A 15357-nucleotide genomic window follows, 5' to 3' on the forward strand; every position below is an offset into this window, starting at 1 on the left:
CGTTCTGGTATCCTCGTTGTTCACGCTGCAGAATGAGCAAGATTATAATGGCTATCAATTGAAGCAAACCTTTCCCTGAGATATCTGGGCAGAAATGACTGCCTCTGAGCTTTTTGTACAGATACTTTAACAGGTGTTTACCGGATTCCTACCAATGGATTAAGATCTCCGAGAAAATATTTTTAACGAGCGCAATGAGCTCGTTACGGTATCAACTGTAGTAACAACAATAATATTTTTTCGCACTGTTTCTCCTTAAGAATTTCTCTATATTTCTTTTCGGGAATAAGCATTTGAGGTTTTCATGTAACCACGTTTCACAAAATTACGCTATATAGAACAGGTGTGATATCGCATATTTTTATTTCCTGTTTGGCTTAATGGCGTGGTACTGTTAATGTACAACTGAAGCTTCCATGAAAGCTTGTTTCTAAGGTAAAGGGAATGATTGTTTTACTGAAGTAAACCGGAGTCACATCCTATACATAGAGGTCAATGCTTCGCGTCAAGGAAATTGTTCTATTTTATTGCCACGCCACTTGCCTTCCTAACATCTGAACGCGTCATGGTTAAGACATCGTGTTGAGGTATTGCCGATGCCGTTTCATGTTTCCTTGGTTCGGTGTCGAAACAGCAAGATCCAGCTCTTGGCGTTGTATTAATATTCCTGTCCTATCAATTGTTGTGTCGCTATTCACGTCAGCCTGGCTGATTCCTGCGCTTCGTATTTTCACCAAGGTTGGAACAGCACAAAGGCCATTCGGAAATACTTAGGATTAGAGAAAACGACTACAGCCACTTCCAACCCACCTGGAACCTTCGATTTTTTTTCCAAAAAAAAGTGAAATAAAAAAACCGTTGTGACTGTCTATCTTGGGAGAATTAAAAGCGAGATCGTTCTCACATAAGATTTCTGCATTCGACAAATTCTTAATGGAAACTCCTAAATCTTCGAGATGTGAATTTCTGCCCGATGAAATCATCATCCCAAACAGTATGGAGCATGTTAACACTAGGATATTTCGTCTGATCCTAGATAGTGGTGACTCTGAAGCATGTTGAAAGACGAAAGCCAGCGCCCGCTTTGCAGGCTCAATGTTATGTAGGGGAGGCTAGAGGGAAAAATAGAGAAAGCATCAATTTTCTTGCATTTTGAGAGCCCATTTCTTTCCCGGAGAGCGCGATCCGTTGCAACCTGCCTCACCCCGAGCGAAGACCAGTTTATCTTGGATGTGTATGCATGAGTTCTGCACTGAATGGGCGCAAAATCCGCCCCAAGTCGCCCGGATCCATCCTTCACCTCGGGAAGGCGCAATACAGAGAAGCGGAGCGGAGAGGCAGCTCAGAGAGCGCCGCTAAGTCCTTCCGAGCACTGGACGAGTGTAGGATGGTAAGTACGAACTACTGAACACAGAACATTTTAAAATCCACATTGACACTCCCCTTTCCCCATCAAAACTACTTCCAATTTTGATCACGTGCAAATGCACGACCATATTTGTTAATGTGGAGCAATGGCCTGAATGATGACTGAATGTCAGTGTTATTCTGACGCGTCTATTTATGGCACCGTCTTATCTTTTCTATTGCATGTGAGCTCGTTGCCTGCTGAAGTGCTTTACTGAATACTAAGTGGTATTCCCGTGCCTAAAGACTCAAGTCCCTTCTCTCTGCGTTAACTAAAATCAACCTTGGCGTTTTAATTAAGTATCCATGTAAACAGAATTGTTTGTTATGGGTGTATCATTCCTAAAAAGAGCGAACATGTTTTCCTTTACCAACACGGTGCCGATTTACTGATCCTACACCAGAAACTAGTCAGACTTATTTGCTGTGGTTGCACTGATCTGCGGCTCAGATGGAAGCTGGACAGGTACAATTAATAGAGTTACATTTTTAAAGTATTTTAAGGGGTCGCGATTGTTGGTGCAGTGGTAATGTTGCTATTTATTCACTGTATTATAGCATGGGAGTGTATGCATACACAATAATGCATTTTCGCAGACGAAGTGAATGGCTGTCCCACGACTGACCTTCAGATTTTCTTTCCAGCTGAAGTAGTAGCCAGTGCCGATCTTTAATTTTTTTTTCGAATCTTATTCCGCCGCTCTTTTTTTTAGAGAAACTATGGCAAACTTTTCAAGGCAATGACCAAGAGATTTTTTTTCAGATGGTGCAAGACTTTAACACCCAAGTTGCCCTTTACCGTGAACTGGTCATTTCCATTGGAGATGCCTCCGTGGATTGTCCGTCCTTGCGATCTGAAATGCAGAAGACGCGGACCAAGGGTTGTGAGATGGCACAATGCGCACATCAAAAACTCTCGGCAATCTCGGGGTGAGTGAGCTCTAAACCAAAGTCGCCTCCTCAAATATCAACGCTGAACTTTATGAACAAACTTGCCGATAGAGGATGTTTATATCAAATGTTGACTACGCGATACCCGTTAACCCATGAACATATTCTAGAGCTTTACCATTTAATAGTTTTATTACAGAATGATTTGCACTTAAATCAAATCACCATTATTTCAACTAGCAAATTCCGTGTCTGTCTCCCTTTCGAATGGCAACTTCCTCTTGGAGAAGTTGAACCCGCCATAGTCGGTCACACTTTTGCTACGTGCATTGCACTCAAAAAGAACGCCGGCATCTCCCGAAGTAAGAAATTTACATAGTGTGTAAGTGGCGAAGTCACATTTATTTTCTCCCGGCGGTTATTATAATTGTTGTGCAAGCAGACATGGCTGAACCAATCCCAGAGTTACCAGCATTAAATTGTAATTTCGTTGTAACTTTTTGAATTCTATGCTGTGCGACCTCCAAAAGCCGTGGAGTTGTTTTAGTGCGTCAATTGAACTTCATTGTAAATTTTAAATAGGATCCCGTTTGCTTTTTCTACTTGCCCAATAGATACTAAGAACCCCAATACCGAATGAAAGGAAAACTGTAAGCGTCTCCGCTGTACCAGTTGGGTGGCTACTCCTGAAAGGACTCGTGAAGAAACCACTGAATTAGCAGGATTCACTTCAGCAGCCTCCCCTTCCCTCTATCTAATATTTTGAAGTTACACTTTGGTTTTCACTTGATAAGAAGCCATATTTCCAATTCTGAGGAAATTTGTAAAAACCAAATTGTTGCTAACTTCTATAGAGAAAAGATTAGCAATTTTTTAAAGATAAGTAACAGTGAACTTGGTTGCTTGTTGAAATATTTTATATAAACCTCATTCCTATAGAGACATGATTTAAGCCCAAGTGAGGAGTGGGGGGCTGGTTATAGTTGTGCTAGTCATGTCAGCAGAACAGAACTGTGAAGAGTCTGACTGTTTAGTGGGTAGTTTCCATTTTCTTTCTGTTGATTTACAATGGAGAAAATATTGGAATGCACACTTTAAGTCCCTTTGCTGTGGGTTCACTTTGTACTCCTGCCAACATTAATTTCACCCCATCCTGTTGAACTACTATGAGAAATTACATTTTCAGGAAATCAGAACCTCTGGCCAGCCATTCAAAATGGATGAGTAGAAAGTTTGAACCAGATATGAACACAATCAAGTTTGTTTGTGTCCCCAGGATATAAGCAAGAAGAGATACACAAATGACCAATTGGAGCTAATGGTTAAATTATCATCTAATAAATTAACCTATGATTAGATAATTAACTTTTAGCAGTTAAATACTAATTCTCCTGGAATATATTTTGAAAGAGACTGCTTCTTGGTCTCTTTCAAGAGATTTTTGTTTCCTCACTGGCCACAGGAATAGTACCAGAATATTGGAGGAGGGCATATATTACTCTTTTGTTCAAGAACAGTGAGAGGACTAATCCTGGGGATTTCAGACCAGTGAGTCTTACATCAGTGGTGAGCATACTACTGAAGAGGATTCTTAGGTAGAAGATTACTGCTGGCTTTGTGACGGGCAGGTCATACCTTATAAGCCTGAATGAATTCTTCAAGGAAGTGACAACTAACTGATAAAGGCAGTGCACTGGATATGTATATGGATTTTAGTACACTGTTCAACAGGGCTTTCCGTGGTAGGCTTTTTCAGACAGTCAGGAGGCAAGGGATGAATGGAAACTTGGCTGTGTGGAGAAGGCATCATTTTCAGGTGATTGGCACAAAGTATTGGGTGGGGGGAATGCCAGATATAGGATTTTTATACAGATACTGGTGGATATGTGGAACATGCTGCTAGAGGTGGTGGCTAAGGGCAATTAAAAGACTCTTAGATATGCACATGGATAAAAGAAAAATGGAGGGCTGTGTGGAAGGAAAGCATTAGAATGATTTTGGAGTGGGTTAAAAGGTCATCACAGCTTCATGGGCCAAAGTGCTTACATTATGCGTTTTGTTCTATGTTCTTAATCATACTGCCAGTTTGTCCTTGGTCTGGTGTAAACTTAACCTCTGCTCAAATGTTAATCTGCAGTTTAGGATTCATACTAAACTGCAAATTTAGTAAAAAGTAGAAATGCTACATCAGAGTTGTTAAGTGGCTGCAATGTCATTTATTTGGTTGGGGAGCTGATTTTTTTAAAGACGTTAAAACGTTCAAATGATTCACTACTGAATATGGTTTAAATCAGCCAGACAACAACTACAATGTTGTATGTAGATATTGGATGACAACATACACAAGCTTTGGCATGATTTCTCTTCTCTCTTGTCTTTAAATTGTTTAATACCATTCATTGTTCAAGAACTTGACAGACGACTGTCAATGCTTATTGAGCCTTCATTAGTGTTGTCAAGCCAGAATCCCAGTTGCCTGTTACAGTGGTTCCAGTAGAAACTTTAAAATCCAAGCCAGTTTCTATCAAAGAATTCTTCTAGGTCCTCAGTTAACATTTTTGTCTCGGGTTGCCACAATCATTAAAAATATGTTCATTCATCTCACATCTGTTTGTGTATTGTCACTGGCACTGTATTCTGTATAAACATTTTGGAAAAAAAAATTACTGTGTAATGTTTGAAAGTACTTCACTTAAAAGCCTTGTGCACAAAAGTCTAGACCAAGGCAATACAGAGGGTAGGTTGAACTTATAGAAGAGCTATTTTTTATGGTAGGTGTAAAATTAATGTTATTTTCTCCCTCAAGTGAATACTCAGCATTACAAAGAATAAGAGAAACATCCTTAATATCCAATCCATTTTCCATCAACCGACAACACAAAAGCAGATTATCACGTTGTTATTTGTGTGAATTTATTGTGTACAACTTGGCCGTTGAATTTCCATATTACACAGAGATTACACTGAATAGCTGGAAACTGAGATTGTGAAATTTATAATTTTATGAGCTTTAATTTTTTTTTACCAAAGCCACTAACAAGTAGTAGTTTTAATTAAAACAAATGTATAGAGACAGAAGTTGAAGTTGTTAAATAATCTTTTCTATTCAAAAAGAATTTTGTTGGTGCCATCTTGATATAAAGATTTAATTTTCAGTATTTCATAACTCACAGATCTTTGAACATATGTTTTACATACACCTCCATGATGATGTGGATGATCTAAAATTCTAGTGCTGTAATGGAAGTTGAGACCATGGACATTATACACTGGATCAGGATTGGATTCAAAAATATGCTCATTGAATTTCCCTCTATTTCTGTAGTAAACATAAGAGTCTGAAGATCTAAACACAGTGCAAATTGAGAATTTGCACTTCTGCTCTCTGCATTTGACATTGCATGCAGAAATTATGCAAGTTTCCCTTTCACCAAATTTCATTGTGCCCACTCATTGTCCTTCTTATGGAACCTGTCCTGCAGATTTCCATCAAACTTTCCTACAGCATAACATGCATATGACTTTGTCTTTTGAGTGCCTATGCCGGCTGTGCTCTTGCCGATTACATGAACCAAGTACAAATTGTACCTCCAAACTATCCTCTTATTTATATTGTGTCTGTAGCTGAACTGATGGCTGTGTATATCAGATGAAGTGGTGGTGTGACTTCTTGCTTCTACAAATCTACCTTGCCAGGCGGAATTTCTTACCTACTTGTAAAGGGAGACAAGATGATGTAATTGTAATTCTCTGCAACTTTTAGATTATGAAATTTATGGAATGATTATGGAATAAGGAGGAATAGGGTGTGAGAAAGCAGATCAGATATGAAAATTCCGGCTTCTGTTATTTCAGATCAACTGCTAAGCAAGGCTTCAGACATGGTCTTTCCACTACTGGCCATTGTACTTCTGGGGAATAAGAACTTGCAGTCATATCAGCCCCTCACAGATTAGCTTTGTTAGATCCTTTTGCGTGCCATCTTATCATGCTACGGAGGGACAAATCTGTTGTTGAATAATATCTAAAAACATTAACTTATGAATTACGTTTGTATGAAAAACTCAGCTTTGACTAAGTGTCCATGGGTACATGTGGTGTAAGTTATATGTGCTAAGTGAAGTGAACTTACGAATGTTACTTTCAAGCTCAGATGGATAGAAATTAAACTAAAATGTGCTGCTAATTAGCCTATCATTCTGCACCATAAAAGATGCGAACACATATTGTGTGCATCAGACCTCTTACCTTTTAACCTGGGCTTGTTAAGGCATTCTATGAGTTTCTGATCTATGGACTGGATAGACCATAGCACCACAAGACCATAAAACAAGGGAGTAGACTTGGGCCATTTGGCCCATCGAGTCTGCTCCCCCATTCCATCATGGCTGATTTATTATCCTTCTCAACCCCGTTCTCCTGGCTTCTACCTGTAACCTTTAACTCCCTGACTAAGCAAGAACCTATCAAACTCTGCTTTAAATATACCCAATGACTTATCCTCCTGCGTGTGGTAATGAATTCCACAGATTCACTATCCTCTGGCTAGAGAAATTCTTCCTCATCTCTGTTCTAAATGGACATCACTCTATTCTGAGGCTGAGTCCCCTTATCTTAGACTTCCTCCTCTCCACATCCACTATATCTAGGCCTTTCACTATTAGATAAGTTGCAATGAGATCTCCCTTCATTGTTCTCAACACCAGTGAATACAGGCCTAGAGCCATCAAACATACGTTATACATTAATCCTTTCATTCCTGGAATCATTCTCATGAATCTCCTCTGGACCCTCTCCAATACCAGCATGTCTTTTCTTAGATAAGGGAGCCAAAACTTCACATGAAACCACGTAAGTGTGGTTTGACTAATGCCTTATAAAGCCTCAGGATTTCATCTTTGTATTTATATTATAGTCCTCTTGAAATGAATGCTAACATTGTATTTGCCTTCCTTACCACCAGCTCAACCTGCAAGTTAGCCTTTAGGGAATCCTGCATGAGGACTCCCAGGACCCTTTTTACCTCTGATTTCTGAATTTTCTCTCCATTTACAAAATAGTCTACACCTTTATTTCTTCTACCAAAAGTCCACAATCATACACTTCCTTAAACTATATTCCACCTGCCACTTCTTTGCCTAGTTTCCCAGTCTGTCTACCTTCTACAGACCCCTTGCTTCCTCAACACTACCTGCCTCCCCACCTACCTTCATATCATCTGCAAACCTGGCCACAAAGTCATCAATTCCATCATCCAAATCATTCCCAACCTCAACCTCTGTGGAACACCAATAGTTACTAAAAACCAACCTGAAAAGCCCCCTTTATTCCCACTCTTTGCCTCCTGCCAGTCATCCAATCTTCTCACCCATGCTAGTATCTTTCCTTTAATACATAGCCTCTTGTCTTGTTAAACAGCCTTATTTGTGGCACTTTGTGAAAAGCCTTCTGAGAATCCAAGTAAATAACATTCTCTGACACTTATTTATCTATCCTACCTGCTATTTCCTCAGAGAATTCCAACAGACTTGTCAGGCAAGATTTCCCCTTACTGACTTCCCCATGTTGACTTTTGCCTATTTTACCATGTGCCTCCAAGAACCCCAAAACCTCATCCTTAATAGTGGACTCTAACATCTTCCCAACCACTGAAGTCAGGCTAACTGGCCTATAATTTCCTTCCTTCTGCCTCACAACCCCTCCCCTTCTTAGAGAGTGGATTTACATTTGCAATTTTCCAGTCCTCCAGAACCATACCAGAATCTTGTGATTATTGAAAGATAATTACTAATGCCTCCACAATCTCTTCAGCTACCTCTTTCAGAACTTTGGGAAGTAGTCTTTCTGGTCCAGGTGACTTATCTACCTTCAGACCTTTCAGCTTCCCAAGCACCTTCTTCTTGGTAATATCAACTACACTCATTTCTGTACTCTGACACTCTCAAAATTACAGATGCATTTGGCTTTCCATCTGCCATAACTGTCATATCTTTTGAATGGGAAGATCAACTTTCATTTAAAAAGTAAGCTTGGCAAAGTTCTTATTTGCTTTCATTTCACTGGATGCTTGTGCTTTTAATTAATTGACAAGATATTAATTTGTTTAAAATATGTATACTTTTTTTAGTTTATCTTATTCTTGTTTAAGTCTTTAGGTTTTTTAGTGAACAATGAAACAATGTTCTGAGCATTTCAGGAGTTCAGCAGAATGTGGAATTTGAAAATGCATTAGTCAGAGATGTGAGGTCTTTGAAGTTTTTGTGGTGTGGATCCAGGTGCGTGGGTCTTGATACTTCACATTGACTACATTACTATCCAGACTTATGCCATCTGAGAAGATCACATCTCTCCTGCTCTTTATTCCCTAACAAGGTCTCCAGTTCTGTGGTGGAAAATCTTGGGAAGTACATTCATCCATATTGTGTCATTATAATGTACGTAGTATTCCATATCTGACAGAATTCCACAACAGCGTACACCACCTTCCTTAGGTACTCCTTTACATGGTGCAGCTGGTTTTTCATATTGCTGACTACCTTTATCTGTTAGTAAACACAAAGTACACTGCAGATGCTGTGGTCAAATCAAGACGTACAAAAAAGCTGGATGAACTCAGCAGGTCGGATGCTGCCCAACCTGCTGAGTTCATCTAGCTTTTGTATACCTTTATCCGATGTTAGCCAATATTGTGTACAATTCTGGTTGTCAGACTATAGGAAGGATGTGATTGCACTAGAAAGGATGGAAAACATATTTGTCAGGATGTTGCCTATGATAAAGCATTTCAATTGTAAGAAGAGACTAGATATGCGGGGGTTGTAAAGGAAGCTGAGGGGAACTTTGATAGAGGTATACAAGATTATGAGAGCCATAGATAGGATAAGTAGTAAGAAACTTTTTCCCATGGCAGAGGTATCTAAGACCAGAGGGCATTGATACAAAAGATTCAGAGGGGATCTGAATTTTTTTTTAACTGGATGGTGGTTGCAAACTGCAAATTCATTGTCTGAGAAAGTTGTGTAGACAGCTACTCTTATAATATTTAAGAAGTGTCTGGAGGAGCATTTGAATCACCAAGGTATAGTAGGTTATGGACCAATTGCTAGTAAATGGAACTGGTACAGATACTTGATGATCAGCATGGGTATGTTGGGCCTAAGGGCCTATTTCTATTTTGTATAATTCTATGACTTCACAGTTTAGATCCTCTGCTGAGGTGTGTGGCCACTGAGCAGCATGATTAGCGTGTTTGTATGCTACAGTTTTATTAATTAACAAAGAGCAAAAATTTGGAGTATTACTTGTAGTCGAAGCAACTGATATATGATAATCCTGTTTCAAGATCCCCATGTCCAGTTTCAGAGACTAAATTCAAAGCCCTATATCATGTTTAATCCATTGTGCAAATTATTCCCTTGTGCAGACAGATTTTACTTTAAAGGGTTTTCTTTGAAGGCTGAAATGTTTCTCCAAAATTTTCAGTAATATTTTGGGGAAGTATTATAATTTGTTTCCTTTGCATATTTAATGATGAAATTAATATTCTGCAAATTGCAGCATAACAATAAAGTTGATTTATTTTATCAGTATTTAGGTGATTCTTTTTTTCTTTAGTTCATCCACAATGCTCAGCCACTAACATATATCCACAGTTGATCATCTTGTTGATATCTTCTGGCCAAGGTGAGTGAATTTGGGTGGAGACCCTACTTCAGGACTGGAAAGGAAGGGGGAAGATGGCAGAATAATAAGACGGGGGGTAGAAAAGGGGAATAGCTAGAAGGTGATAGGTGAAGCCAGCTAGGAAAAAGGTCTGGAGAGGAAGGAATTGGATAGGAGAGGACAGTGGACCATAAGAGAAAAGGAAGGAGGAAGCGACCCAGGGGGAGGTGATAGGCAGCTTCCTGTACATTGGTGAGACCTGTTTAACACTGGGGGAACTTGCTTCACTGCTGAGTTCCTCCAGTATTTTCTGTGTGTTGCTTTATATAAATTACTTGAAACTTAACCTCTCACTCATAGAATAGTTGTGGAGAAACTGCAAAAAGATGACACTCTGCTTCTGGACTCCATGGAGATTCTAATACAGGAGCAGAGTTAGAAAGGCAAGCATTTGTTTGTAAGTCAGTCATTGGCATATTCTCCCATTCCTTTCCTAATACTGTAGTCAATAGGGAAATATCAGAAGAGCAACAGTTATTCATTCTTTCTGATAATCTAATGACTGTCAATATTTTCCTCGCAAATCCTATGAACATCATTTTATGTACAGAAATAGTCTTTGGTCTATTATTTGTGACTCTGAAACTGATAATCCAGTGTCCCCTTTTCTGATAGGAATTCAGTAAGCCATTGTGTTAATTTTTGAACTGCTTTTAAAAATCTGGCTCATTAGGGCTGGAAATTTGTTCACAATTAGATTGTTCCCTTATTACAAGTAGGTTTGTTAAATTTCTGCTTTAAGTCTTAACTTTGAACTTTCTTCGATGATCACTAACTCACTGCCTAAATGCATGATACTAAATTCACCACACTTCTACACATTTTAAATGCTCTGTTTCCTGCTTTGTTTCTTCAGAATGTGATTTGCTGAGACATAACTTTCCTCGTAAATATTTGTTTAGTTCCCAGTAGCAGGAATGAATCTCCTTGTCTCTCATTATCCAATAATATTGCACCTTTCATAGAATACAAAGAATAAAACTAAAAATATATTCCAGAAGTTGCCTCTTAAATATATATGCAAATTTTAATTTTCTTCAGATCTTTCATTAATCAATCTATAGAAACTATTGCACCAAAATGCTAATTCATTCAGCACTGGTGAGGAGGTGGAACTAGTTCAGCCCAAAACATCTTGCTAAATCCTAAATTACATTGTAGTAGTGAGGATGTCCAATTTATTACATGCTCTTTTATTAAAATAGGCACATTTTGCTTTTTGTAAATAATCCAATGGCCTTCTCTTTCCGGTGTGTTTAAGGAATTCTTTCATTTTATGCCATTTTATGATTGTATCTGCATTCCATTTAGTTTCTCTTTACAGGTGTGACCCTAGGTTCAGCTAGATGCTTAATCTAGGAGAAGACAGTTCCCCAGCCTGGCCAAACTTGAGAAATCTTGTTTGGGTGGATGCTGCATGATGTGTTCCTCTGTTACAAATCAGTACCACAAAATAACAAACAGTACATGATATGCAATTAAACAATTGAGCTTTATAATTTTCAATTTGACTATAGGGTTAGTAAAGAAAACAAAAAAAAAGCCCCATTCTCATGAAACAGTCTAATGTGCGATGTTGGAGCTCACTGTTGTCTCGTCTGTTCGTTCTCCATCGATTTCCCCTGAGTGTCGATTCCCAACCCCATTCCAAGTCCACTCTATCCTGTTCCCCATTCTGGCATCTTCTCTCTCCATCTTCCGCCAAACAAAAAACCACAAAACCTTCACTCAGGCACACAAGAAAGTAAAACATCTCCCCTCATTGGCCAGCACACATTCCAAAGCCCCTGTTATCTCTAGTCATAACCCAAACACTGCACAACAGAGAAACCTTTCCCAGGTCATTACACAGGTCTTTGAAAAGATATTTTTCTGGCCATCAACTCGGCTTGGTTCTCTGGTTTCCATTGTATGGTTGCTTCTCTACTTGTCAGGTTTTATTCGATACACTATCTGGTTAATTACTTCTTTCCATATATGTTTTGCTGCCCTCTTTGGATTCAAATATTATTGAGCTAACAAAACAAAACATGTTTTGTTAATACTTGAGGAAAAGTTACTGCTTTACTTGAGTGTTAAATATCAATAAAGAAACATTTACCAAAGTATATTGTAAAAGCTGCATAAGTTATGGAATATGCAAAATGAGTTTTTGCGTGAAGCCATCTCATATCAAAACAAAAATAGTCAAATCATTTCCTATCCAAATGTATAATTGAGAGGCTTTTCTAAAAAGAAAAATGTGTCTTGCTATGTAAAAGGCAAATGAAGGGTATTGTAACATGGTGTAAAATCTGACTTTCAGTTTGCTATATCCAAGGTGTTATTGCAAGTGTAAGAGCTCCATCTATTGGAAGAAACTCAACTTTGGTAACTGAAATTTCTAATAATCTGAACACCTGCATGTGCCATTGAGGAGCAAGTTAACTTCATGTGGAAGTCAATTTGTTTCATATTGTGAAATCTCTATAATTTTGCTCTTTGTTTTAAATAAGCAATCTGAGAGGAAGTAAGTCATGACCGTTAATGGAATTTATTGTAGATTTTTGAAAATTGCATTGTTGTACTTTGAAAAAAATTATCAAAAAACTTACTTGCCATGGTTATAAATTATAGTTTATATGTTGTGTAATATACTGATAAATGCAAATAGAAACAATAAATTCTCAGTAAATGAATTCCTGAAATAAATAGATGTTTTATGTTTGTTTGAAAAGATGAGCCTTTTCCTAACAGAAATGACAGGTTTATATTAATAAATAAGTAAAGTTATATGAAAATTATAAATGTCAATGTGGCCAAAATTGTAAGTGCATTTTGTATACCACCTGCAACCCTTCCAGCTTTATTCTTGCCCACATGCCTCTACTGTGCCTTTGTGAACAAATTAATCCAGTTTGTGCTACTTTCTCCATGGTAATTTCTGTATTCCTTGGGCTGTTTCTTTACCTGTGGTTTACTTAAGTAATCCTTTCACTAAATAATTTGCCTGGCTCAATCCCACTGTATAATTGTACCAATGGTATACCATGCTTCATTCTTATATGCACATGGTAGCCAAGTGGTTATTAAATAAAAAGATCAGCAATGTTGTTTATTAGTAGTTTAGTTTAAAAAAAACATAGCCCAGTAACTTTTCCACACAACTTCTATTATAACAGCTATGCACACATGAATTACATAGTGAATTTTATTTTATAGAAAGAGAAATTGACCTACTATTATGACTTTCCCTCTCCAATGATGCTGCTTGACCTTTTAGATGTTTACTTTCTGCTCGACTCCTGTATCTACAGCCTTTAGTGTCTGCAGTAATTGAACCTGTTTTTTTTCCCTGTTGATTGCAGCATTGATAAGATACAACTCTTGTTAACATGAATATAGGACACATTCATATATTTCTCCCTCCGTCTTGCATTTTGATTTTGCTGTTAATCCATTTACAGTATTGTGTTGGAATGCTCTGGGAACAGGCCAGTGGTACCAAAGAGAACATCTGGCCAGCTGCAATATGTGAGAAAGCCCTTTCTGGCCTTCAGTGTCAACATACCATTATGAATAATTCATGAATGCTTTAGAGCACCACATACACCTGCATCTCCCAACTCCTCTCTCAGTCTACCACATCCTTAGCAAGAGATGCTTAATCCTGCTGCTTGGAAAAACCTTCTTTCGTTATTCATCATAGAAAAATAATGATACAGATGTTATTGATGTTCATTGATTATGATGGTTGGTAGCAACTAAGTTCTAGGAGGTATATGATCACAAAGTAAGATAAGAGATTGCAATGGTTTGAAGCTCGTCAAGGATCACATCTTATCCTTGATTCTGCATGAACCAATCATTGTTTATCGCAAGGACAGGAATCCCAAGATTATAAGCTTTTGCATAAAGTAACATTTGGTTAGTGATTTTGAATTGAGTGAAAAAAAGACTCCTTATAAAAATGTTTGATTGAAAAATTCTCACAGAGATGAAAGTGTGGCTTAGTGATTGAAGAGTAACTTGAAAGTGGTGGGTATAAAAAGGAAACATTAAGATGAGTGAATTTCTAGGGCCTGATGAGATATATCCCAGGTTATTGAGGGAGGCAAGAGGTGAGATTGCTGGGTCCTTGATCAGTATCTTTGTGTCCTCTCTAGCCGTAGGCAAGGTTCTACAGGATTGGCAAGTAGCTTTTGTTGTTGTTATTCAAGAAGGCAAAGATTTAAAGATAATGACTTTAAAGATTAGTTTTATTTGTCACATGTACAGTAAAACATATAGTAAAATGCATCATTTACATCAATGACCAAAACTGGGTGCTCTGGTTTCTATTTACAGTCCAAAGTCCTACTGGTTAGTATGTTAATTGATCATTATAAATGGTCCTTTGAATAGGCTAGTGTAAGTGCTGGGCAGCCCCACTCGTTGGGCCGGAAGGACCTGTTCCATGCTGTTTCTCTAAATAAAATAAAAATTAAATATAAACACAGTCCGAGGATGTGCTGGGGCCAATCCACAGAGTCACCATGCTTTCAGTGCCAACATAGCATGCCTGCAATTTACAAACCATAACCCGTATGTCTTTGGAATGTGGAAGGAGACCAGAGCACCTGGAGGAAATCAATGTGAGAACATACAAACTCTTTACCAACAGCTGCAGGAATTGAACCCCAATTTTCTAATAGATGGTGCTGTAAAGCATTACACTTAAAGATAATTGGCAAGAGAACCAGAGAAAGCATGAGAAACTTTTCATTTATACAGTAAGTTTTTTCATACACTGACTAAACAATGCACTAATGGCCTGTATGACAATTCCCACCCAAATTACAGTCCGTAGCTCCCTGGAGGTGGCTGCACAGGTAGATAGAGTACAGGGGAAAGTGTATGGCATGCTTGCCTTTATTAGTTGATGCATTATGTTCAAGAGTCAGGAAGTTATGTCACAGCTTTATAAACTCTGGTTGGAACAAATCTGGAGTTCTGCATTACAGGAAGAATGTGGAGCGGGTAGAGATGAAGTTTCCCCAGTTGTAACCTGAATGAGTGGGCATGTGCTATAAGGTTCAAAGGTTCATTTATTATCAAAGTATACAACTCGGAAATTCTCCAGATAGCCATGAAACCAAGAAAGAAAAGAAAGCAATCATCAATCCCTAAATCCCACCTCCCCGCAGAAAAAAACAAATAAAAACAGAACGGGCACATCGACGCCCAAATCCCTTCACCTACACAAAAAAACAAAGTAGATCATCAGGCACATTAACCCCCAAATCCGTCCTCCTGCACAAAAAACGAACAAAATGAATGAGCCACATCAACCCCAGCCCACCCCACCCAAATCCTTCT

At 38.4% G+C, this 15357-nt stretch overlaps 1 protein-coding gene across 7 annotated transcripts in view; it reads left to right on the forward strand.

Annotated features, from left to right (window-relative positions):
* Window positions 1-314: 314 nt before the first annotated feature.
* Window positions 315-15357, forward strand: part of rgs7bpa (regulator of G protein signaling 7 binding protein a) — a 67816-nt gene continuing 52773 nt past the window's right edge. The window contains exons 1-2 of one of the 7 annotated variants that reach the window (XM_073064518.1): window positions 315-1390; window positions 2171-2337. In XM_073064518.1, coding sequence (XP_072920619.1) covers window positions 1241-1390; window positions 2171-2337 — 317 coding nt within the window. In that variant the 5' untranslated portion in view covers window positions 315-1240. Of the gene's footprint in view, window positions 1391-1560; window positions 1874-2170; window positions 2338-15357 lie in introns of those variants that run through there. The other 6 variants (XM_073064517.1, XM_073064519.1, XM_073064520.1 and 3 more) reach the window with 6 other exon arrangements.

Source organism: Hemitrygon akajei, chromosome 13 (genome assembly GCF_048418815.1).
Source record: "Hemitrygon akajei chromosome 13, sHemAka1.3, whole genome shotgun sequence".
In the NCBI taxonomy this organism is placed as follows: domain Eukaryota; kingdom Metazoa; phylum Chordata; class Chondrichthyes; order Myliobatiformes; family Dasyatidae; genus Hemitrygon; species Hemitrygon akajei.